The 27,557-nt window shown below is 43.7% G+C and overlaps 1 protein-coding gene across 1 annotated transcript in view; it reads right to left on the bottom strand.

Moving 5' to 3' along the window:
• poc1bl (POC1 centriolar protein homolog B (Chlamydomonas), like) overlaps nt 1–27,557 on the bottom strand; it is a 49,864-nt gene that overhangs the window by 10,686 nt on the left and 11,621 nt on the right. The window contains exons 2-9 of the mRNA XM_079523417.1: nt 25,979–26,208; nt 25,000–25,217; nt 24,293–24,378; nt 21,813–21,982; nt 15,098–15,287; nt 14,244–14,429; nt 9,381–9,498; nt 8,696–8,872 (exon numbers count right to left, since the gene is read on the bottom strand). Of these exons, the coding sequence (XP_079379543.1) occupies nt 8,696–8,872; nt 9,381–9,498; nt 14,244–14,429; nt 15,098–15,287; nt 21,813–21,982; nt 24,293–24,378; nt 25,000–25,217; nt 25,979–26,114 (1,281 nt within the window). The 5' untranslated portion in view covers nt 26,115–26,208. The remainder of the gene's footprint in view (nt 1–8,695; nt 8,873–9,380; nt 9,499–14,243; nt 14,430–15,097; nt 15,288–21,812; nt 21,983–24,292; nt 24,379–24,999; nt 25,218–25,978; nt 26,209–27,557) is intronic.

The raw sequence follows: 27,557 nt of genomic DNA, 5'->3' as shown, positions 1-27,557 counted from the left end.
TCCTGAAGTCATTTCTGATTTGAGATTGTTATATTGCCGTTTTCTGGAGCTCATGAGGGACGTGAAAAAAAGAACCACCACAATCCAGGTCTAGTCCATCCTTCCTCTTCGATGTCTCCCTTTTGACTTATACCTGTCCATTCAAATTTCAAACTCTAGACGGGCCTGCCCCAAAGTTATTAGTGCAGCTGCGCCGGCAGCCGGCGAAAAGTTCTCAACAGGCCTGACAATTATGGCCCGGCCCTACCTGGGCACTCATCAAACCCTGTACACTCAAGAGAATGTCCCTGCTGCCACCCTTAGATCTCCATATACTGTATGGAGCTCACCTGTTCTGACATTCCATATGTTGATCTGACCTCATCAAACCCTGTACACTCGAGACATGCTCCTTATATGGCCAGTACAGAATTCATTCCATGTTGATCTGACCCCCCATGCCAAAGCGCCAGCGCTCGCCCAGCAGTCTGCCGTCAACAAGGCGGATGCGTGCACGAGGCTGAGGGCGAGGCATTTTAGTCCACAAAATCTACAGTTGATTGAAGAAATGTTGGCGGGCCTTGATGGCGCCGTAATGCCTGATTTTACACTTGACTGCATGCTGAAAATAGCCAATAATCTACAAGCTCACAATGCACTACAGCGCAATCAAACACGGAAAACCTGTTTTGTTGTCGTTTGTGTTCCATTGCCGTGAATAATTACAATATGTGCTACACTATTCAAGGGCACGTCACACAAGAATTGGTTTGGTTGTGTTTTCTTCCATCGGCGTGAATGAGATTAAAAGGGTTGTCTCGTTCACCAGCTCGCCTTTTATTTTGTTCCCCCAACACTTGGACACGCCGTTGGCTTTTATTGAGCTTGCAGTGTTTCCTGCTGCGATTGGGAAATATTAACAAAATGCTTGCACAATATTGTCGGGGCAGAAACATTGTATCTCCATATTTCAACTTTTAACGTTTTTCTGTCGCTTTAGCTTTGAACCACTTTTGACCATTATATTAAACTTTAGCTATTTTTGAAAAATCGTGAAAACGTGTGCACATCTTTGAATATATATTCTTTCACAGCGAACATTTGCAACTCAAATCTTTGCTTCTGGGGGGTCCCTGGAACAACATATTTTGAGATGGGGGTCCACGGCCAATTACATATAATTCTGGGGGTCCTTGATATGAAATTGTTTGAGAACCACTGATATAAAAACATAGATTTTTCAGAAAACTGTCAGGATTTAGAGTACATTGTGTAAAATCTGGTCTCAGTCCTAAATGGATTAATAAAATATGTGCCCTACTTCGTCATACTACACTACCGTGTCACAATAGTCCAGTGGTTCTCCACCAGTGGTCCAGGGACCACCAGTGGTCCTTGAAGAGGGTGTTTCAGGTGGTCCCCAGCTAAATGATGGAGTTCGTAACCAAATGGACCCTCATTAGATATTTGACTCTTGAGTGTGTAAAATGAAACCAAATGTCCATAAGTTACATTATTGTTAAACATCCGCATTATTTAATTTACAAGAACTATACACAATTAGAGAATGTAGAACTGTTATCTTGACCAAAGTTTGCCTGTTATCTCTCCTAATGGCACCAACATCAATACAGCATGGAAGGCTAAATCTCATTAAATGAGGCTAAATCTCATTAAATGGTGGTCCGTGGCTCAAATGCAGAATAAATAATAATACATTGTGGATCGACATGGTTCTTTATTACATTTTCTGACAAAGGACAGTTTTGAAGATATGGGTTTCCCGACAGAGACGGTAATAAATGCTAATATTTAACCTGTGTGTCTCTCTCGTGCACGCGCGCGCGCACGCGCACACGCACACGCACACGCGCACACGCACACGCACACACACACACACACACACACACACACACACACACACACACACACACACACACACACACACACACACACACACCCCTGGGCTGGGCATGATGTGTAAAGTACACAAGAGGCCATACACCTTCTGAGCTCCGATAAGCTGAGAATGGAATGGATAAAGGTTTGCTGGAAGTGGTGTTTGCTGAGTGCACTCAGCCGTCAAAGTTGTCAAAAAAGAGCTCACAATGAGTCGCGATGTGACGCATTGTGAGCTTGTAGATCGGCAACTTTCAAAAGATTTTTATACATTTGAAAATTTGAATTGGAACATTCTGCATAGTGAGTACTTTCTACTTTTGGTACATTAACTCCATTGTTGCCCGCTAGGTGGCAGCATAAACACACCTAACCTGTGCCACCTGTCCGCTCTCACTCTACGATCCTTTCATTTCCGGGTTATTCAGTGAGGTGGGGGCTGTTGTTGTGAGGACATTGATCGTTAGCCGTAAGCTCATACCCCTTAGCTCTCGTCATAAACCGTTACATGTCCTCAGCGATGCGAGACAAAGTCACAAATGATTTACGATCGTCGGGATGTGCGACAGCTCACCATGGACTAGCGCTCCAAGCTTTAGAGATACAAGTCTTTGAAAATCCTGTTGTAATAAGAGGCTCAATGGAGCTGGATTTAAAAATCCCATAGCTGGTGAGGACGGAGGCTCTCCATAGCAACCGGAGCAATACTAACAGGTACATTGACGGTCGCCGCTTTCATATATGGATTATACTGTAGGGGGGGTACGGACATGTATTATAATCGTAGAAAGCAGAGAAAAAGTTAAGTGCATTTTGAAGCCAATACCTTTGTACATTTACTCAACTACATTTTGAATTCCGGACTTGTACTACATATTTCTATATTGCAGTATTGATACTTTTACTTAAGTAAAACAATTGAGTACTTTTTCCACCACTGCATTTATGTCATAGTACGGTACATAAATATGTAAATTTAAATCTTTACCCCTAAGATGCAGTATGTCACTGGCAAAACGTGAGACTATATCAGTTATTATGACTTAAAATAACTTTGAAACCATTTAACCACTTGAAGGGATGTTGGCCCTATTCCCGGTTGGAACATTCACCAAAAATAGCCGATCTACAAGCTCACAACACGCCACAACGCGACACGTTGTGAGCTTGATTTTTTGCCACGGAGGTTTGGTGGTCTGTCTTACCAAGTACTAAAGTATAGAGGGTTTAAGTTAGCCTGATTCGCTGCGTTCCGTGGACTTGTAATTGTCACTCGCGAGTGACAAGTTGTTAGTGGTTAAACTGAAGAGACATAAATTCCAAATATGATCAAAGTATTCTGCAAAACCCCTGGACTTGTGTCACGTCACCCACTTTGAGAGACCCTGAAATACATGCACGCATGTGCACACACACACACGCGCACTCATGTGTACGCGCACACAGTTTATCGAGGACTAAAATGGCAGAGAGCCATCTTCCTATACCTTTTTGACATTTAGTGCCATGTTTTTACTTTCTTGATAGATATCAAAACATATTTTTCCAACTGATTTAGATATTTTCCATACTGTACAATATGCCGTAACAGCATTTTACACAACATAACAGCATTTTTTTCACAGAGCAGTTGAGATGAATAACCATACAAGTCCATACTAATTATCCATACTGTATATATCGTGGATAAGGGGTCGGGGCAGATAGGCCTTTTCGGGGAGGGGTCAGAATAATTGATGGACATAGATGGTTCTTCGTCTCAACTGCGTATTGATCATTCGACTCGGAGCAATGACTCCCACCCCGTCTAATTCACTCAAAGTTCAGGGTTTGCATACCTGGACACAACACATTGAAAAGACCAGTTCCTGTTTAGCCTCAAAGTGGTGCTCAACAATGCTGGCCGTTCGGCGAAGATCATTTACAAGACATTAAACAAAACTCTGCCCATTTTCTTCTGCCCATGAGGGCTGCCACTGGAATGCCCAAGCATCTAGTTTGACTTTTCCTTGCTGTTTTTTGCCCACTGGGCAAATTGAATTGTGCAATCATTGCAAGCGGGCGTGTGCTATACAAATAGTCGCCTCGCCTATCGTCGTAAAATGTGGTTGGTTGAAATGCTAAGCGTGTTAAATCGTCTCTTTGTTTTAACCTTTCAGTCCCATGATTCTATAAAGAAACGTAGAGCAGACCGCCTGAGTCTGTTGAGAATCAGCAGCCCCCGTATGACTGGAGAGAAGACACTTTGAAGCGTATAGCGCTCTTCAGGCCCGAGGCTTTTGGTTAACGTGCAAACATCAAAGCGCGGGTGTGTCGACGTCTAGCCAGTCGCAAAGTCACATCCTCAATACAAAACACTTAACGTAATTCTGCAAATCAAGGCCCGCTGAACAGCGGTATGATAAGAGGATACGGGCAGAGACATGCAACATTTGAAAGACAAATATTGTACTTTTGACTCCCACTACGTACAGTACAAGCCCCCATTTCAGATAGTGAAATGGGGGCTTACATTCTGGAAAATCTTGGAAAGTTTGAACACAGCATTGATATTAAAAAGGAAAATGTACTTTGTAATTTGTACTTTTGAAAAAAAAATTGGGGGTCTCCGCCAGGCCAAAACGATGTTTCTGCCCCTCGCGTGTGTCTACGTGAAACGAGGCGCGCACACACGCGTCCTACAGATTTTGTCCAAACATCACGCAAATCGGTACACATCATCTCTATAGAGCGTCGCAGTCCCGCCTCCTACCCTGGACCAGGAAATGAAACCCAATGCATTATTCTCATAGACATTTCTTAAAGTATTTATTTAAAGACGGTTACGCCGCGGACAAAGCCAACTCGAGTCGTGACAACTCATGACAACACAAACAATATTTTGGACCAAACAAATAATTACAAAGAAGAAAAACAACAAAAAAAGTGTTGTAACCTGCCGTTTTTTTCTTCTTTCTAATTATTTGTTTGGTCCAAAATATTGTTTGTGTTGTCATGAGTTGTCACGACTCGAGTTGGCTTTGTCCGCGGCGTAACCGTCAAAAATACTTTAAGAAATGTCTATGAGAATAATGCATTGGGTTTCATTTCCTGGTCCAGGGTAGGAGGCGGGACTGCGACGCTCTATAGTCATGTGATCAAGACGGATCCGTCCGATTTTTCACATTCCATCCTAATTGGCCAAGATTACCATCTAAAGTTTGCAGGATTGGCCCGTTGTGAACAAACAATTTAGGCAAAACACATTTTTTGATATTACTATTTGCAGGAGTGGGTGTGGCCCGTTTTGAACAGCATGCCTCATATCATGAACGCAGTCCGATTGCCATGAAACATTGCTGGCCCACAATAAGCTAGCTGCCGTGGCGGAGAACTGTGCAGATTGTATAATGAATTGCATTTTTATAGCGCGTTTCCAAGTGCTCAAGGTGCTTTACAATGGTTCATTCATACATTGGGAGGTGAAGCGGCGAACAGTCGACGCCAGCGTCCTCACTTCCCACATTCACACACCAATGGTGGCGAGCTCACACCGACCAACTCATTGGAGGCAATGTGGGGTTCAGTGTCTTGCCCAAGGACACTTCGACATGTGGACAGGAGGAGCCGGGATTCGAACCGCCGACCCATGGATCATTGGACGACCTGCTCTACCTCCTGAGCCACAGCCGCCCCGTATAGGGTGTATACGTTTGTAATTATCGCCAGTGTCTTTGTGTCCTGCATCTCAAAACAGCTGGTGGAAAAACATCTCCGACTCTCCAAGCCGCTACCATTGTTTATAGCTCTGGACGGACACTGACGATTGTCTTTCGGCAGTGCAGCTTCCGTCTTTGTTGGGATGCCAGTAGTAGGGATGACACCCAGACATTTCATTGTTGAGGTGCCAGTACAGGTGACAGTTTTGGACGACTTTGGCTCTGCTCTGGCTGCCCTGTGTTCAATATGTCCGTGGGTGGCTAATTTATTGTTTGATCAAAGTTCCTCCACATTAACACCTTGCTTGCCCGGACCTATTTAATCCATTTAATCCATGTGCCCATCATTTATAGCGCCCGGACCACTTTTACCGGCGCACCGGAAGTTGGTGTGCATGTCTGTGTAGCAGCTAACAATAGCCACACCACTCTAGAGTCGATCGACAACAACGGGAGGTAATAATAAATCTATCGCGACTAGCGACTGGACCGCCGAGCGCCGTCTAACAGGATCTTTTTTCAGAATTAGACGGGATGATTTAGATCGGGAGTTATGATCGTTTTAAGATTTTCGTTTTCATCAGCTAAACAGGCAGGGAACATTTTCGATGACGTGTCACTGTTTGACACGTCATCGGAATGGGCAACAAGCGCTCCTAGGCTCTCTAGAGCGATGCGATCGGTTTTGATATCATTAATCTCCGTCCTATTTATCAATCTCCGGCTTGGGCACTTGACCATGACCTTGAACTTGACGGAGATCTCCGCCCCGGGCCTCCATGGTGTTAATAATGCACTATCTTTCTCTCTATCTCTGTCTCTCTCTCTGACTCTCTCATGCAGGTGAAACTGAGATACCATAAAAGTTTGATGGCGAGAAGAGAGGCTACGCTGGCTTTGCGTCGCCTGGTAGGGAGGAGAAGGACCTGTAAAAACAACTCGATCGTGGCGCGTTCTCACTCGACCTGATGTTAGACTGACTGATGGGACATCAATCAAGCGCAGACACCTGGATGGGAGGAGTGAATCATGCGCCATCTCTGATTTCCAGGTCCCCCGAGGTAACCCTGCTCTCACTGTGACATGAACCAGGGCTGTGCTTTGGTGTTACATGGCAGCCTGGCAGTGATTCAGCTCATCTCAGGAGGATCAGGTCGACTGCATGGACGAGGCGGGCAGACCTCCAAAACCTCAAGGAGAATAGGTTGACACACCTGGGGCACAGATGAGAGCTCACAGCCACGGATGACTGCATTTACAAAGTACGTGTAATCATTCCCTGAAGAAGACCTTTAACCCATTTAGGCCTGACCTCGAAATTTAAAAAAGAAATCTTCTAAATCCTCCAGTTTTCTGAAATAAATATTTTCACGATTTTTCAAAAATTGCAGACCTACAAGCTCGTAGCGCGCCACTCGGTGGCGCGCTATGAGCTTGTAGATCTGCAATTTTTCAATAGCTAAATTATAACAATGTTTAAAAAAACAAAAGTGGTTCCCGCCCAACATGGGTTAACAGTTTGAAACGTCGGCTTCTTTTTAATACATTTCCAGCATCGTAGCTATGAGTGTGCAGCCTTTTTCTTCTTTTTCTATCTTTACCGCCTTAGGCCTTTAGCACCTCACCAATACTGGTGTGCACCCTTCTCCTGTTTGTCTTCAAACTACATGTAATACCATAGTTCTGCATGTATAATTCCAGTTTTGACGGAATTGAATCATTTGTGCCCAACGCACGCCGACTTGTTATTTTGCCTCGGTTTGCCTTTTGTTAATTGTGATTTTGTTTACTCAAGCATAATAAGACTTTTTTTTTGGTCAGAAATAACAGGAACATTCATAGTGTTTGAGGCGTTTGGGGGAAACAATGACCTTTAATATCGTCACTGACGGGCAGAAATATTTTAACTCCATATTCAAACTTTTTTTTTTCTCCCCATAAATGAATGCCCCTACGACTACGTTGTGATGATTCCACATTATACCTAGTGTTGATTGTGTTGAAACAGTTTTAGCCAGTCTTTTGAATTTAGTTTTAGTCATATGTTAGTCATCTGAAATGTTTTAGTGTTAGTCCAGTTTTAGTCAACTAAATATCATAAGATTTTAGTCGACTAAATCTACAGTTGTTTGTTACGGGGGGGGGGGGGGGGAGATACACACTATTCACTCTTGTATAAATGCAATTTATCCCCAACGTTTTTCAAATAGCTCCACCTTGGTCCTCAGATTATGAGTAATTTTCTCCATGAGATATATTTCTTCAATAATCTCCATCCAGTGCTCCTCTCTAGGAGGGTCTGCTTTCAACCATCTCCTCGTGATGGCTTTCTTAGCTGCTATTAGCAATATTCTGAACAGGTATAAGTCCTCATGTCCTATTATGCCCTCTGATGTCAGTCCAAGGTATAAACTACGGGGGTCACGAATTATGTTATATCCCATAATTTTCTCCAGATTCTGGTGAACACAGTCCCAAAAAGCCTGAACCTTCTCACACAGCCAAATATATATGGGAGTGATTGGCACTCGAACACCCACACTGTCTCCAGCAATATTGCTGCTCTGTTTACTGTGTTTTTAGAGCTTTTCTACCTGTTGTAAACTGAATAGCCCAATTTGGGACATGCAAATCAACTTGACCTTGATCAGGGCGCCCGCTGGCCTAGCGGTCCAGGCGCATGCCACATATAGGCTCTGGCCTGACAGCGTGTCGCGTGTTCGAGTCCCGTTCATGACGACCTTTGCTGCATGTCTCTCCCCTTCTCTCTCTCCCACTTTCCTGTCTGTCTTCACTAATAACTATCAATAACTGTATGTAATAAAATTGTTTTATTATTTTTTATTATCATTATTATATAATTTTTTTGTATTATAATATATTGTTTTACAATATATGTAAAGGTAAGAAGGGGGCCGGACAATATAAGCATTGCTTTACTCTGTCCCTTCTTGAACAAAATAATAGTGTGATTGTTATTGTGTTATTTGTACTTTTTATGTTCAAGATAAATAAAGATCAAAATCAAATAAAGGCAAAAAGCCAAAACCAAATCTTAAAAAAACAACAAACTTGACCTTGATCAGGGTCCTCCATTGTCAGGCCTTCAGTGTTCCTACCTTCTTGGCCGGGGGGTTCCTGTTGTAGAAGTGCTGCTTGTATCCGTCCATCCAGACCTCGGCGGCGCGGACCGTGTTCTGGAGGAAGTTGGGCCGTGCGTACGGAGCCTTCTTGGGGAACACGTGACCCACGTGCGAGCAGGGGTGGATCTCCAGGCTGCCTCCGCACTGCCACACCTGGGGAGAGGGGAGGGGGGGGGAACGCATCTGTGTCACCTTAACTTTTTAACCACTCTTCTTTAGCTGTTGAGTAAGATCTACAAGCGCTACAAGCTTGTAGATCTGCCATTTTAGATTTTTTTGAATATATCTTTGAATATATATTCTTTACCACACTGACTGCTATTGGCGTATATGTACGTGTTTTAATAGCCATCAGTTGTCTGCGCTTGACGTATATGGAACAACATATTTTCAGATGGGGGTCAAATACGGCCAAATACAGATCATTCTGGGAGTCCTTGACATGAAATAGTTTGAGAAATAAATTGGCATACGTAATAACAACTACATTGGGGATAAAACGGAGGTAAAAAAAGGCACGACAAAAGAAGAAGCGGTGTCCTGTCCTCCGCACCCTGAAGGGTTCTCCCCTCCCCACACCCATGTCGTACTCACTCTGAAGGAGAGCTCCAGGTTCTCCCCTCCCCACACCTCTATGCCAATGTCGTACTGACGTACTCACCCTGAAGGAGAGCTCCAGGTTCTCCCCTCCCCACACCTCCATGCCCATGTCGTACGTGCCCAGGTACTCAAAGTAGGCCTTGCTCACAGCAAACAGGCCGCCCGCCATGGTGGGAGATCTGGGAGGAATAGACAGGACGTGTGGGTTAATATAAACAAAAATAGTGGTGCACGATATAATCGGTAGCATATCGGATTCGGCCATATCGGCCATAAAAATGCCATATCGGCATCGGATCGGTCTCACAATAATGCAGATTATTTTCACAGATATTGATGACGCAATAATAATGTGACCGTCAATGACTCTGCAGTCGCTTTTGTTTTGTGTATTTCTAATGTTTGAAGGCAGCATAATCCGTATAATATCGGAATCGGTCAGAATCGGTATCGGCAGATATGACCCTGCAAATAATCGGAGATCGGATATCAGGCATGATTTCACCCCTAAAAAGTGGTGTTGGGGTTTGGGGGTAGGATTTTTAAAAATGAGGCAAGGGGCAAGCCACTGATTGCAGTTGGCTTAGAATTTGAATTATGTTTTGTGTGCATTTTCTTTGTATGCCTGTACCTGTGACTTTCATCCAAAAATGAAATAAAAATGTATTAAAAAAAGTAAGGCTGTCAAAGTTAACGCGTTAATCGTGCGTTAACTCAACGTCCTTTTAACGGCGTTAATTTAATTAACGCGCGATTAACGCACGGTGAAGTTTGACAGAACGGTTGAGAGACGCATACATCTGAATGCAGGCAGGCAGATTCCAATAGCCCCGCCTCTCTCTCATCCCCCCCCCCACTCTCTCTCTACCACACTCAGTCCGGACTCCGGACCGTCAGTACTATAGGGCTGCGCACAGTTGAGCTGTGAGCAGAGGCTGAATGCCTCCGTTCGGCTCGTTATTAATTAATTTGCTTCACAATGTGTTAGATCAGAAGCTCTTTGAAGTGGGCATTGGGCAAAAGCAAAACTCTGGCAGTTTTGGTTGACAAACATAGTTAGTTAGTTGTGGAAGCTAGGGCATTAACCAAACGTGATTTTTGATAGTCGACACGAATACCATCAAAATCGGTTTATAATCGATTAGTCGGCGGTAAAATATGATATTTTTTTCCATCCAATCAAGCATTAAAACATCGTGTTCTGAAACGGCCAGCGCGAGTGAAGGATTAACTTGCAAAACAGAGCCGGTGAATGCAGGCCGAGTGGAATAGTAAGAGAGTGGCGACACGCTTTGATCTCACCACAAAGTGGGGTGCTATGGGCTATAGTTCCAAACATTGGAACTATCCCATTGAGATAGAATGAGCACTTCCGCATTCCATTGTTACAATGGGAGTCAACGCTAGTGTCGCCACTCTCTTACTAGATTACGCTGAATGCCGCTCTGATTGGCCGAAATAGGCCTATCTCACAGCCCGTTTTTCACGCCCACTTCCGGTAAATAGTGGTGACTTTAACATGGGCATTTACACGTTTTTTTCTCTGGAGAATCTAAGTACATTTTCTAATGTAAAAATGTGACAGACCAATATTATTATGAAGCAAACAAGATGGTAAATCAGGTCGAGCAGATAGAACAAACCTTACCTTGAGAAAACAAAAGTTGTAGACTTCTTAAATAACCTCTTTTAACATGTAGCGTCTATGGAGTGACGTCACGCTATCACCACTAACCCCGAAAGGGGGCGTATTTAGGGGGGCGGGGAAATTCTGTGAGATAGGCTTATTCACATCAGCTGTTAAAGTCAAGTCAAAGTTGCAAGTCCACAATGACTCACGGATGGACGCGCTGTGAGCTTGTAGATCTGCTATTTTTGATGCGCAAGACCTTTCTACGGCGCAGCATAGCATGTTACTAGCCCAAACATTTAGACTCTCGTAGAGGTTTTTTTCGATTCTGACGAATCTCTCAACGAGAGTCTAAACGACGAGGTCCCCTTTAAGAGGGCACGGGTTTACGTGTCTGCCTCAAAATCACTCTTACCTTGTACAAATGCAAAATCTAAAAATAGAAAAAGATTGCCCCACATGTCCGGTGGGTGTGCGGGAAACAATTACTTCCGTAGCGACCGTAGTTTTCAATAAAAGAAATATTGTAATCCACTCCGTCCATACTAAAGTCCATACTCTGTCTCGGAATCTGGCGGCCATCTTGGTTTTCTCTCCATTGTAAATGCGCAACAGAACCCTGGCCACTAGGGGCGCGGCCAATGTTCTGTTGCGCATTTACAATGGAGGAGTATGGACGGAGTGGATTACAATATTTTTTTTATTGAAAACTACGGTCGCTACGGAAGTAATTGTTTCCCGCACACCCACCGGACATGTGGGGCAATCTTTTTCTATTTTTAGATTTTGCATTTGTACAAGGTAAGAGTGATTTTGAGGCAGACACGTAAACCCGTGCCCTCTTAAAGGGGACCTCGTCGTTTAGACTCTCGTTGAGAGATTCGTCAGAATCGAAAAAAACCTCTACGAGAGTCTAAATGTTTGGGCTAGCATGTTACGTTGTTGAAAATGTTTGTTGAGACGGAGGAGGAGGAATAAATGATGCGATGTTTTTCATACAACCCTAAATGTTCAACAACAAGTTACAACCACAGTTCCTTTGGTTTTTAGAAGGAGCTACAAGCTAGGAGGATTGTATGATTACATACTAGGCTTGCTACCGTAGCTAGCAGGCTTACCAGGCTATGAATCAGATGATCAACTACTTCACTCAATCGCGACTATTATAACTATGATCGCGCGGCATAGCTGTTTGTTTTTAATAATGCCGCACGCCTGCACTTTTGTTGGATAAGCATGAAGAAAGATGAATAAGAAAAAGAAACATGAAATCACGGCAAGAGCTACTGTAGTTTGACTGTCACCAAACTGGATATTATTGGGCAGAGTGAGGAGGGACAGGCTGCTATACTACTGTACCGGACGAAACGACGACACGTCTCCAATCTAACTTGTTGAACAAACTACAGTAATATTGTAATAAACTCACCAATAGTAAAAGTATTTACACACTGTAGTTGTCCCCATTGAGCGTATGAGCCTATAAGGCATATGCGTTTTGAAAATCTGTCTTAAATGTTGCCAGTGCAGCCAGCCACCGCCGCCCACCGCACCTACACGAGTGACGGTGACGGCAAAACCCACGTACAGTCGGCTTGTATATGATATGAAAACAATCAGCCAGAAAGGGATTAGTACTTAAGTTGGAGAACTACCAACAAAACAACAGAGCTCACAGCTGCATGTCTGCTGTAAAAAAAAAAAAAAAATCATAAAAAATATTAAAAATAATATTAACGATTACTCGATTTTTGATTTACAGTGTCGACTACCGTTTTGCTAGTCGACTAATCGACTAATCGATTTTTATGTTAATGCCCTAGCTGGAAGCTTGATGCTAATCATGCTACACAGACCATGCTAATGAGTGCTAAAGCTAATGTTGACTTGCAGGAGAGAGGGGCAGGGGCTCTCGTGTGTGTGTGTGTGTGTGTGTGTGTGTGTGTGTGTGTGTGTGTGTGTTGAGTTTATGATTTTGTTTCCCCCTTCCATGGCATTTGCAATAAAGCAAGCATTCTCCCATGTTGAGTATTTAAAACTTGAAAAGACCACCAGTGGTCCCTGAGGGGATTCCAGGTGGCCCACAGCTAAATGATGGAGGGTTGGTAACCAAATGAACCCTTATAGATCTTTAACTCTCAAGAGTTGAATAATTGTTAAACAAATGCATTACTTAAAGTTAATTTACAAGAAGTCTACACAATTAGAGAACTTAGATTTTTTTTTATTTTGATCAACATACAGCCTGTTATCTCTCCTAATGGTACCAACATAAATACAGTTCTTTAGTTTGGGTCTGGAAGGCTAAATGTCATCAAATGGTGGTCCGTGGCTCAAATGCAGAATAAATAATGGACCTTGATATGAAAAATCTTAAAAAACACTGATTTAAGGTATATTTAGAACGGATAAAAAATATGCGATTAATTTGCGATTAATCGGCGATTAACTATGGGCAATCATGCGATTAATCGCGATTAAATATTTTAATCGACTGACAGGCCTAAAAAAAAGAAAAAAAAAGTGGTGTCTCTTACCTGATGGGCTCGATGCGGGACATGTACTGTGTACTGTGTAGTGTATACTTGTACTGGTACTGTATACTGTGTACTGTATACTGTGTACTGGTGTCTCCATCTCACCTGATGGGCTGGATGCGGGACATGTACTGTGTACTGTGTAGTGTGTATACTTGTACTGTATACTGTGTACTGGTACTGGTACTGTGTACTGGTACTGGTGTCTCCATCTCACCTGATGGGCTCGATGCGGGACATGTACTGTGTACTGTGTACTGGTACTGTGTACTTGTACTGTATACTGTGTACTGGTACTGTGTACTGTGTACTTGTACTGTATACTGTGTACTGGTACTGTGTACTGGTACTGTGTACTGTGTAGTGTGTACTTGTACTGTATACTGTGTACTGGTACTGTGTACTGTGTACTTGTACTGTATACTGTGTACTGGTACTGTGTACTGGTACGGTGTACTGTGTACTGGTACTGTATACTGTGTACTGTATACTGTGTACTGGTGTCTCCATCTCACCTGATGGGCTGGATGCGGGACATGTACTGTGTACTGTGTAGTGTGTACTGGTACTGGTACTGTGTACTGTGTACTGTGTACTGTGTACTGGTACTGTGTACTGGTACTGTATACTGTGTATTGTATACTGTGTACTGGTGTCTCCATCTCACCTGATGGGCTGGATGCGGGACATGTACTGTGTACTGTGTAGTGTGTACTGGTACTGGTACTGTGTACTTGTACTGGTGTCTCCATCTCACCTGATGGGCTGGATGCGGGACGTGCGTCTCTTGCGCTCCACCTCGGGCACGGCGTGCCACTGGAAGGTGAGGCGCCAGTCGAAGCCGCCGATCATGGGCTCGTCCGTCTGCATGTAGAACTCGAAGGTGTTCCAGTCGATGGTGTCGATGACCGGGCACACGATGGTGCTCTCGTTCTCGCCGATCCTGCTCACAGGGGAGAGAGATGGGGGGAACGCCACAGCGGGATACAAGCGCTGGTTATTATTATTATTGTTATTGCTTTTCCATACTGTACAGAGGTCACTGTTTTTCCAATATGGGAACCCATCGGTAAAACAAGGAAAAACTTTGAATTTGTAGCGCATACTGTTCTTGAGAGTTTTCCAAACAGTGTTTCGTTTTTCTTTTTTCTTTTTTTTCTCTTTTCTACATTTGGTTTTTAATTATTATTAAAAAAAAGATCTATAACATTCCCCCCCCCCCCCCCAAAAAAGTTGACATTTTTATATTAGTATTTATATTTTTATTTATGTTACACACCACTGCAGAAAACTGAACATACACTAGTGTGGAGCCCTGTGGCGCTCCGCCCAACCATAACGGGGGTACTGTACTACTAAAGCGTTATTCATGACGTCACTGAGCCGCGGTGAAGAGCAAACCACCGCTCTCTCTCCAGCCCTTCTCTCTGTTTTTACTCACCACCGCTCCACGTTATTACAGCACCGGAGCGGTGGTCACCTCACCACCGGAGCGGTGGTCACCTCACCACCGGAGCGGTGGTCACCTCACCACCGGAGCAGTGGTCACCTCACCACCGGAGCGGTGGTCACCTCACCACCTCACCAGAATATGAATAGGCCTTAACACACCTCTCCAGGAGGGGCTCCATCCAGCCGGGGACACACTCGCAGTGGCAGTCCAGGAACGTCAGTACGTCCCCCGTGGCGTAGGTGGCGCCGATGAGGCGCGCCCGCACCAGGCCCTCCCTCTTGTTGGTGCGTATGAGACGCACGCGCTCCAGCCGGCTGATGTACTCCTCCAGCTGGGACTTTAGGTAGCCTTAAATGGGAAGAATTAACAAACATTTAGATCTGATGTACTCCTCCAGCTGGGACTTCAGGTAGCCTTAAATGGGAAGAATTAACAAACATTTAGATCTGATGTACTCCTCCAGCTGGGACTTCAGGTAGCCTTAAATGGGAAGAATTAACAAACATTTAGATCTGATGTACTCCTCCAGCTGGGACTTTAGGTAGCCTTAAATGGGAAGAATTAACAAACATTTAACTGATGTACTCCTCCAGCTGGGACTTTAGGTAGCCTTAAATGGGAAGAATTAACAAACATTTAGATCTGATGTACTCCTCCAGCTGGGACTTTAGGTAGCCTTAAATGGGAAGAATTAACAAACATTTAGGCTGATGTACTCCTCCAGCTGGGACTTTAGGTAGCCTTAAATGGGAAGAATTAACAAACATATAGATCTGATGTAGTCCTCCAGCTGGGACTTTAGGTAGCCTTAAATGGGAAGAATTAACAAACATTTAGATCTGATGTACTCTTCCAGCTGGGACTTTAGGTAGCCTTAAATGGGAAGAATTAACAAACATTTAGATCTGATGTACTCCTCCAGCTGGGACTTTAGGTAGCCTTAAATGGGAAGAATTAACAAACATTTAGATCTGATGTACTCCTCCAGCTGGGACTTTAGGTAGCCTTAAATGGGAAGAATTAACAAACATTTAGATCTGATGTACTCCTCCAGCTGGGACTTTAGGTAGCCTTAAATGGGAAGAATTAACAAACATTTAGATCTGATGTACTCCTCCAGCTGGGACTTTAGGTAGCCTTAAATGGGAAGAATTAACAAACATTTAGGCCTGATGTACTCCTCCAGCTGGGACTTTAGGTAGCCTTAAATGGGAAGAATTAACAAACATTTAGATCTGACGTCGAAATTTAAAAAATGTCTTCTAAATCAAATGTGTTTCTGTATCAGTGATGCTCAATATTTCCTACCAAGGACCCCAAAAATAATATGTAATTGGCCACCGACCCCCATCTGAAAATATGTTATTCCAGGAACCCGCCAGAAGCAAAGCTTTGAGTTGAAAACGTTCGCTCTGAAAGAATATATATTCAAAGATTTGCGCCCCTTTTTTACGATTTTTCATGGGTTAACAAACATTTAGACCTGGGACCACATTCTACAAAATCTAAATCATGACATCATGAAAAACCTAGGTTTCTATGTCAGTGGTTCTCATGAAGTATTTCATGTCAAGGACCCTAAAAAATTATATGCAATTGGCCGCCGACCCCCATCTGAAAATATGTTGTTCCAGTGACCCCCCCCCCTTCAAAGATTTGCGCCACATTTTCACGATACATTTTTTTAAATATTATATTTTCCAACAGCTAAAGTATAAAATAAGCTAAGGTGACACAGATGCATTCCAGGTCCACATTCCCTGCTGAATACAACATTGCCGACTTTTGTTTTATTTGTTTCACCGTCCGTTTTTGACCACTTTTAACACACACACACACACACACGCACACACACACCTCTGTCACTGCCTGGCAAGTGACCTGTCCAAGATTCCATCTGACCAGGGCCGTTAAAGGCCAGGAAATGATGTCACTGGGAGGTCAGCGCCCAATGAAGTCACCATTATGGTGTAACGTCTCGAGGATCATCGCACCCACGCACGGACACACACACGCACGCACGCACGCACGGACGCACGGACACACACACACAGGTGGAAAGTAACAAGGTACTGTACTCAAGTACAATTTTGAGTAGTTCCAATTTCCAGTACTTTTACTTCTACTCCACTACATCTCGGATTCAAATATTGTACTTTTACTCCACTACATTTATTTGAAAACTTTTATTAGTAGTTACACATTGAACATAGGCGATCTACAAGCTCACAGTGTGTCGCATCTGCTATTTGTTTAGTTTTTTTTCTTTTATACTGTACATTTGAAAACTTGACATGAGACATTCTGCATAATGCAGAATAAATACTTTTATTGCCAATACTTTTACTCAAGTGCATTTTAAATTCCTGACTTTCACATTATTATTATTTTACAGCTGATCATTAAGCTTACATTTGCAATCTAAAACCATGTTGTGAGCCTGCAGATCAGCTATTTTCACTGTCATACGACGAAGTAGCCTCGACGACCTTACAGGCTTATGCAGAGGCTAAACATTTAATTTAGATAGGATGTCACTGTATGTAGACAGAGGCCAGATCAGTAATGACCTGGCTGGCATCCTATAGTGTTTATAGTTTCAATGACCTGGCATCCTATAGTGTTTATAGTTCCAATGACCTGGCATCCTATAGTGTTTATAGTTTCAATGACCTGGCATCCTATAGTGTTTATAGTTCCAATGACCTGGCATCCTATAGTGTTTATAGTTTCAATGACCTGGCATCCTATAGTGTTTATAGTTCCAATGACCTGGCATCCTATAGTGTTTATAGTTCCAATGACCTGGCATCCTATAGTGTTTATAGTTTCAATGACCTGGCATCCTATAGTGTTTATAGTTTCAATGACCTGGCATCCTATAGTGTTTATAGTTCCAATGACCTGGCATCCTATAGTGTTTATAGTTCCAATGACCTGGCATCCTATAGTGTTTATAGTTTCAATGACCTGGCATCCTATAGTGTTTATAGTTTCAATGACCTGGCATCCTATAGTGTTTATAGTTCCAATGACCTGGCATCCTATAGTGTTTATAGTTTCAATGACCTGGCATCCTATAGTGTTTATAGTTTCAATGACCTGGCATCCTATAGTGTTTATAGTTTCAATGACCTGGCATCCTATAGTGTTTATAGTTCCAATGACCTGGCATCCTATAGTGTTTATAGTTTCAATGACCTGGCATCCTATAGTGTTTATAGTTTCAATGACCTGGCATCCTATAGTGTTTATAGTTTCAATGACCTGGGCTGGCATCCTATAGTGTTTATAGTTTCAATGACCTGGCATCCTATAGTGTTTATAGTTCCAATGACCTGGCATCCTATAGTGTTTATAGTTTCAATGACCTGGCATCCTATAGTGTTTAGAGTTCCAATGACCTGGCATCCTATAGTGTTTATAGTTTCAATGACCTGGCATCCTATAGTGTTTATAGTTTCAATGACCTGGCATCCTATAGTGTTTATAGTTTCAATGACCTGGCATCCTATAGTGTTTATAGTTTCAATGACCTGGCATCCTATAGTGTTTATAGTTTCAATGACCTGGCATCCTATAGTGTTTATAGTTTCAATGACCTGGCATCCTATAGTGTTTATAGTTTCAATGACCTGGCATCCTATAGTGTTTATAGTTCCAATGACCTGGCATCCTATAGTGTTTATAGTTTCAATGACCTGGCATCCTATAGTGTTTATAGTTTCAATGACCTGGCATCCTATAGTGTTTATAGTTTCAATGACCTGGCATCCTATAGTGTTTATAGTTTCAATGACCTGGCATCCTATAGTGTTTATAGTTTCAATGACCTGGCATCCTATAGTGTTTATAGTTCCAATGACCTGGCATCGTATAGTGTTTATAGTTTCAATGTACGGATTATTTATTTTCTTTGGATAATCTACTGTCAGACGGGCAGTAGGTTCTTGATTCTAGACCAGTGGTTTTCAACCAGTGGTCCTTGAGGAGGTTCCAGGTGGTCGCCAGCTAAATGACGGAGGTTCCAGGTGGTCCCCAGCTAAATGACGGAGAGTTGGTAACCACTAACCAAATGGACCCTTATAGATATTTAACTCTTGAGAGCGTAAAATTAAACCAAATGTACCCGTACGGGTCCATTTGGTTTCATGTTACGCTCTCAAGAGTTAACTTATTGTTAAAACATCTGCATTGCTTAATTTACAAGAAGTCTACACAATTAGAGAGTGTAAAATATTTTGTATTTTGTAAGTCTTATCCAGCGACAAAATATTCTTTCGTTTTGGGGTCTGCGAGGGCGGCTAAAGCTCATTGAATGGTGGTCCGTGGTTCAAATGCCAAATGAATAGTGGGCCTTGTCATAGGGCTTTAAGCAACTAGTCGACTATTCAACTAGTCGACTAGTAAATCCACTAGTCGACCTTGTTGGTACTAGTTGACTAGTTGATAAGAATGTTTTTTTTTTTTTCCATCGTTTTTGTAGGCCTCAAGATCAGATATATTATAGTTATAGTCACTGTTATAATTAGTCCATGCACAGTACATCTTAGGCTGTGTACTTGAACTTGAGATACAGTGTACTTGATATGTATTGTGTACTGCCTGTACTGTAGCCTACTTTATGGATAGGCTACGAGAGACATCTCAGCGCCAGCAAGGTCAGCCTTGCTGCAGTAGTCCTAGACCTCGTGTTGTCCTTGTATCTATGCATCTGATGTATTACCGCGTGTTGTCCTTGCTTACTAAGGATTAAGAGCGTCTGCCAGATGTCTAAATTATAAATCCTAAGCATATAGGGCTTAAACCCACTTAACCCCTCACTGACCGGGGTCCTCAAGCCAGGGGGACTATTACTGGTTTCCCTAGTTCAATTGGTTAACAATGAACCACTTGCACCCCAGGCATCTCTCACACACACACACACACACACACACACACACACACACACACACACACACACACACACACACACACACACACACACACACACACACACACACACACACACACACACACACACACACACACACACACACACACACACACACACACACACACACACACACACACACACACACACACACACACACACACACACACACACACACGACGAGCAGGAGAGCAAGCAAGACAGGTGGATTCCCGTAAGATATCAGTAGTTATACGGGAATGCACGCCATTGTTTGCTTCTCGTCAGGGCAGTGATGATGGCATGGAAACAAAGCAACCTGCCTGTTGGTGGAACGAGGGCCCCGGGGGCCTTTCATTCATTCATTGCATCACCTTTAGACTTAAGCTTGTCCAAGAAAGGTTGAGCACCGTTGTTCATTCCTTCGTTCACCGTATTCTCGGGAGGATCAGAGAAGGCAACGCCCGGGCCGCATTCCATCGAGTGTGTGCAGAATGCGTCCCGTCTCGTTCGCCGACTGCTATTGTTTACGTGGAGAATGACAGCTTTGTCGGGTGGAAACCTCACACGTCCAAAATGTCAAATTCAAAGTAGCAGATCCACATTTTGAGATAAGTGGTTCCTGCCTGACAGCAACGATTTACACTTTGGCTAGTTCGTCAGAAGTGTCACGTCAACAAACAAGCTTTGCGACGCGTTGTGAGCTTGTAGAGCGGCTATCTTTCAAAAGATTTCGATACATTGTGAACACATGTGAAATGGGACAATTTGCATATAACCAGTACTTTTGCTACTTTAATTACCTTTCGATGCCAATACTTTTGCACTTTTACTCAAGTAATTTTAGAATGCCGGACTTTTTACTTGTAACACAGCATTTCTACATTGCAGTATTGATAGTTTTACTTAACTCATTTCGGCTAGAACGTGTTTTGACGTATTTTGATCCTTTGGCCCTCGGCGCCAAGATCGCCTTTTTTATTTATTTACTGGTTAACCCATTTTGGGCGGGAACCCCTTTTGGTGTTTCAAGCATTCTGTTATGCTTTAGCTATTGAAAAATAGCAGATCTACAAGCTCATAGCGTGCCACCGAGTGGCGCGCTATGAACTTGTAGGTCTGTTATTTTTGAAGAATCGAAGAACGACTGACAGAAACATAGCTTTTTCAGAAAACTGATCTAGCCGGCAAACTCATTTGCCGGCTAGATCGTCTTTTGACGTCTTTTGATCCTTTGGCCCTCGGCGCCAAGATCGTCTTTATTATTTATTTAATGGTTAAGTTTCATAACGCTGTTCTGCACCCGTCTGTATCGCTCTGGTTGCCGTGCGACGGAAGTAAACAGGAACAAAAACTGAAAGTGAAAAGTCAGCGTGCTTATGATGTCTATGGAAACGGATTGTTTTTAGAATCCATTTATATTGATCTGTGACTCATAACTAAAGTGTTCATGATCACGGTTACAAAATGTATGTTTTGGGTGAATTCAATAACATCCACGGGACACGTTACAGAGACGATTTTATAACTTCCGGTCTTCCGTTTTCTGAGTGAACTGCTTCCAAAATAAGATGGTTCTCCGTTGAAATTCATTGTTGGCGTTTCTTGAGTACGAATTCACTTGAGTTAGGGATGTCCCGATTACGTTGTTTTGATCTCGAGTATCTGCCAATACCGTTTTTTTCCCGATCCGATATTTACATTTTTATAGAACACTTATGCCATATCATACTAGTACAATATCCACAATCACAGACAATATCAAGTCTAATATCATGATGTGGATATAATATCGATACTAGCGATCATGTTTTTTCTGCTCCCGATCCAATTCCGATCTTTCGAAAATGGCGTGATCGGCCCCCGATTTCCGATCACGTGATCGGATCGGGACAACCCTAACTTGAGTAATTTTTTCCACCACTGTCCCAAAACCCAACACGGGTGGTCGGGAGTCTGACCTCGGTCGCTGAAGTCGTCGATGAGGATGACCTCCTTGAGCAGGACGGCGGGGGTGGTCTCCAGCACGCTGTGGACCGTCCTGAGCAGCGTGGACCAGGCCTCATTGTAGAAGGCGATGACCACAGATGTGGTGAGCAGCTTGCGGTAGTCAAACTGCTTGGCTCGGCATCTGTTGAGAGTGAGTGGAACCAATTAGCCCATTAAGCCAATTACAAATGTCTTCTAAATCATGACAGTTTTCTGAAAAACCTATGTTTCTATGTCAGTGGTTCACAAACAATTATCTGTATTGGGCCGCGGACTCCCAGTGGAAAATATGTTGTTCCAGGGACACCCAAGAAGCAAAGATTTGAGTTGAATCTTTTTTTCAAAAATAGCAGATCTACAAGCTTGTAGCTTGGCGAGAGAGAGAGAGAGAGAGAGAGAGAGAGAGAGAGAGCGAGAGAGAGTCTATTCATCTTTTTTCTTTTATCACTAGGGGAAGGTCATTGATTTTTTTCCCCAGTCAGATGGAGGGTCAAGGCACAAATCCTTGGCACAAAGAAGTTTGAGAACCATTGATAGTATATACCCATCTATTTGTGCAACACGCACGTGTGCGCACAAGCACACACACACACGCACAAGACTAATATCACTGCGTAGATATTAGTCTGGAACTGGAAGTTAGTCTCCAACGTCACAGCAAAAAAAGGCTCACTTTGAACTTTGAATAGAAGGAATCACACCAATGATCAACATACCACAGAGCAGGGAGAGAGAGAGAGAGAGAGAGAGAGAGAGAGAGAGAGAGAGAGAGAGAGAGAGAGTCACTGTGTGTCACTGTGATGACGGAGCTATAGAGACAGAGTTACACTTCTTAACACAATGTAAAAACTACACAAATATTAGTTCTTCCCAAAATTTTAAACAAATTTCCCAGAATTCCGAAGTATGACAGAAAGGGAAAAATTACCACTCCTTCTGGGGGAACAGAAAGAATGTGCAGTTTTGGCTGCAAAATTCCTGTCACAAAATAGGGACAACCAGTAGGACACACATACAGTATGCCATGTTTTATTTTCTGCACCACCTGCTTTATTTTATTTGTATTTATTTTTTCATGTCATTGATATTATGTTATGTTGTTGTTTGTCATATCTGTGATTGTGCTTTGGCAACACTTGTAAAATGTCATGCCAATAAAGCCTGTTGAATTGAATTGAATTGAATTGAGAGAGAGAGAGAGAGAGAGAGAGAGAGAGAGAGAGAGAGAGAGAGAGAGAGAGAGAGAGTAAATGATAAGGCGTGCTAGGTCACGAAAAATGCTATACGAGAAAGAACAAAGAGAGGACGTTGTGTCGGGACACTTTGCAGTGTCTGTCTGTGTGCTACCAAAGAAACAGCTTGTACTTTTAAACAGCAAAAAACAAACACGCCTGCGTGTGCGCACCCACCCACACACCCCCCCACACCCCCGCACACACACACACACACAAATGGATAATTAGCATTCTACAGCTTTCTTAGCGCTCTCTCTCTCTCTCTCTCTCTCTCTCTGGGGACAGCTCATCTGGATCGTCTCGTTAGGGGACGGGACGAGGAGGCAAGAGGAGGAAGAACTGTCTTAATAAAAGACACACTGCCAACATCACTGACATCACTATGGCCGTTTTGAGCCCAACAAATGTTTTTTGTAGAAAAATAATGCTTGGAATGGATTCAGAATCATGAAAACCCCCTAGTTTGGCACATCACATGTATGCTACTTAAAGCATGTTGACATTTTCCTTATATAGGTCGTTAATGGTATGGTCACATATTATGCCAATAATGAAAATTGCTCAACATATGCAAGTTATGCAGCATCCGGCAGTTTCTAGACACAAAACGTTAGGGTACTCAAAATGCCAGGGTTCATATTCTGGCAAGTGGACTATTTTGCAGTGTTGTTTTCGTCGACTAAAACTAAGACGAAAAATGCTCGTCGACTACCTTTTTTCACTGACAAAAACGAATGGAAACTAAATGAAAACTAAGCTATGATGACTAAAACTAAATATACGGACAATTTCGTCGACAAATACAAACTAGACTAAAATGTTAGGAAGGGACTAGTGGACAAGACATCCAGTATAAGTCATTTTACACTTGTTTGCATGCTGAAAATAGCCGATCTACAAGCTCACAACGCGTCGCAGCGCGACGCGTTGTGAGCTTGTAGATCTTGTAGATATTTTCAGCAAGTGTAAAAACACTCATTAGGACGGCATCAAGGCCCGCCAAAATACATTTTAGTCGACTAAATCAACTGCAGATTTAGTCGACTAAAATCTTATGACATTTAGTCGACTAAAACTAGACTAACACTAAGACATTCCAGGTGACTAATATGATAAAAAACTAAATGAAGTTTCAGTCCAAAGACTATGACTAAAATAAAATAGAAATCTGCTGCCAAAAACAACACTGCTATTTTGAGCCTTTGGAGACCACTCACTCGGGCATGCGGTGGTCCTGGATGTGCCGGTGGAGGGAGATCCTGTCGCTGGCGTAGATGTTGATGGCGTAGCGCTCCACGCTGTCCTGCTCCACGTGGAATAAAGAAAGCAAGAATTAAAAATCTCGAAAATGAAGAAATCATGACATTTCTGGGACCATTCATGTTCCTGGAAGATGCTTCTAAACTTTGTATTCAATAGGCCTATCTCACAGCCCGCTTTCCACGCCCACTTCCGGTAAATAGTGGTGTCATTTAACATTAGCATTTACACGTTTTTTTCTCTGGAGAATCTAAGTACATTTTCTAATGTAAAAATGTGACAGACCAATATTATTATGAAGCAAACAAGATGGTAAATCAGCTCGAACAGATAGAACAAACCTTACCTTGAGAAAACAAAAGTTGTAGACTTCTTAAATTACCTCTGTTAACATGTAGCGTCTATGGAGTGACGTCACGCTATCACCACTAACCCCGAAAGGGGGCGTATTAAGGGGGCGGGGAAATTCTGTGAGATAGGCTTATTGCTAGTTTGTGATCTACAAGCTAGTTTGATCTACAAGCTTCATGTTCCTGGAAGATGCTTCTAAACTTTGTATTCAATTGCTAGTTTGATCTACAAGCTATATTAGACAACACTGGCTCCTATGGAGTCCAAATGACTGAAATCAGTCGTTGGTGAGACTGAGAACTTGAATCCATGCCTGCTCCAGCTTCTTGTCGTCGGGGCCGAGGTGGTTGAGGCGCGTGGCGTGGCCCCACTCGCCCGGCGCTTTGTCGTCGGGCGCCGGCTTCACGTACACGGGCCGCGCCAGCAGACCGTCCGCCGCGCCCACGCCACCGCTCTTCTCCTCCAGCGTGAACTGACGCACCAGGAGGCTGCGGCCGCCCCCGTCCTCCTCTTCCTCCCCGCCTCCTTCCGCTGGAATGACAACCAAAATCAGCTTGAGGGTCCTTGCAGACTGGACTGGACGCATTTTTCGGACAACCAGCGAAAAAACGCTGCTAAAAATCCGAAAAAACGCAGCAGTGTAGTGTGCAAGGACCTTTATTGTCACATCAAGTTAAAAAAAAAATCACACCCGTGTAAACTGAGCTGCTCAACAACACCGCTGCATTGCATTGCAGCTGTTCGTACTCCAGACAGACAGACAGACAGACAGACAGACAGACAGACAGACAGACAGACAGACAGACAGACGAGTCACGAAGATGCCAGTTGCCGCGAGCGGCAGGAGTCTCTTCCTGGTTTTTAGACAGCTGGTGGATGGAAATGAAGCTCCCCCCACGCTGCAGTGCGGGCAAAGCGTTTCTGGTTTTCTGGCCGACGCTGCAAGTTGCAGCGAGGGGTGGAGCTTCATTTCCATCCACCAGCTGTCTAAAAACCAGGAAGAGACTCCTGCCACTCGCGGCAACTGACAGTGACTGGAGTCACTGGACGGTCCGGATGTCTTTTTTCCAAGAAAACAATCACACTCGTGTGAAGTGAGCGGCGCTCTCATCATCATACGTACAGAGAGGAAAGGAAAGGAAAGGAAAGATGATGTAATGTATTTGAGCGGTGCCAAACCGCTCCAATGACTGGCCGCAAGTGTATGTCTGTTTGGAGTATGAACAGATGCAATGTCGACTTTTATCCTAAAAAAGATTATTCGCATACATTCCATTATTACGGGGACCTACCTCCCTTGGCGGCGCGGCCTTCGTGCGACAGTCCCACGGTGCGTCGTCCCACCACCAGGTAGCCCAGCCACAGCAGCCACAGGAAGAAGGCGGCCTTGGCCAGCGTGCCCAGTTTGCGCGAGCAGCGCCCCCTCATGGCGCGGCTGGCCGGGGGTCGCTCGGCGCTCGCTCCGCCGCTGCCGCTGGTGTCAGGGTGTCCGCTGTCCTGCCGGGACACTGCAGCCCTCGATCTGCTTGGCCCGGCCGGGGGAAAGGAAACAGAAACGTCATTTATTACCAGTTGTGTAATTCAGGGGTTCTCAACCCGTGGGTCGCGATTTTCTGGTTTCAGTATTTATTTATGATGTATTTTCGCTATTGTAGCGGTCAATTTGTATTGGGGGTGTGGAGGGGGGCGGGGGTCGTGAGACATGGCCAAAGCATTTCCGGGGGTCCCCAGCCAAAAACGTTGAGAACCCCTGGTGTAATTAACACCTTGGAGGCCCAGGGCGGAGATCACCGTCAAGTTCAAGTTCATGGTCAAGTGCCCCAGACGGAGATTGATAATCGGGACGGAGATTAATGATATCAAAACCGATCGCATCGCTCCACAGCCTAGGAGCGCTTGTTGCCCAATCCTCGGTGTTGCACAACAGTGACACGTCATCGAAAATGTTCCCTGCCTGTTTAGCGGACGAAAACGAAAATCTTAAAACGCTCATAACTCTAAATCATCCCGTCTATGGGCCTCCATGGTGTTAACTAAGTGCATTTATTGAAGTAGTGTATTTAAGTAACACTAGACTTGCACGTGCCCGTCGGCCAACGGCCTATTTGGGAACGATGCAACTTGGGAACCTAATAATACCCGTTGTCAACTTGTTATAGCACCCGTTTTAACTATCTGTCTGTGTCCCTTTTGTGCCCATACTGTATTATGATATCTGTACTATGCAATACCTGTTGTCATAGCACCCATTTTTACTGTCTGTCTGTGTCCCACATGGAGATCTCTGTATCTGCCAGTCTGCCTGTGTGTGAAGAGTGCAAACTGACTGTGAAAAGTGGACTGATTAAGTAATCAATTGGCAGGTGTGTGGTTGCCATGGCAATCAATTGGCTGAGGCAGAGGCTGGAAATTGCACAGGTGAGGGGATTTAGGCTGATTAGGCCCACTGGTAGAGCCTGACCAGAGCCTTTTGTGGTGGTTCTGGAGAACCGTGGGTCCGACCGACTCGATACCGGGCACTGCACTCCTTGTGGGGGTGTGGAATGTGTGTGTCAAATTTGAAGTCGGTGGGGCAAACGGTTTTCGAGTTACGTGCATTACAACCGTACACACACACACACAGAGACGCACGCAGATACGTGGCGCATTTATAGTAGGATTTTGAGGTACTCTTACTTTACTGGAGTATTTCCAATTTCCAATACTTTTACTTCTTCTACTCCACTGATAATAGGCCTATCTCACAGCCCGTTTTTCACGCCCACTTCCGGTAAATAGTGGTGTCTTTAACATTAGCATTTACACGTTTTTTTCTCTGGAGAATCTAACTACATTTTCTAATGTAAAAATGTGACAGACCAATATTATTAT

The sequence above is a fragment of the Electrona antarctica genome (genome assembly GCF_951216825.1).
Source record: "Electrona antarctica genome assembly, chromosome: 15".
Lineage (NCBI taxonomy): Eukaryota > Metazoa > Chordata > Actinopteri > Myctophiformes > Myctophidae > Electrona > Electrona antarctica.
This window is presented reverse-complemented; position numbering and strand designations above follow the sequence as displayed.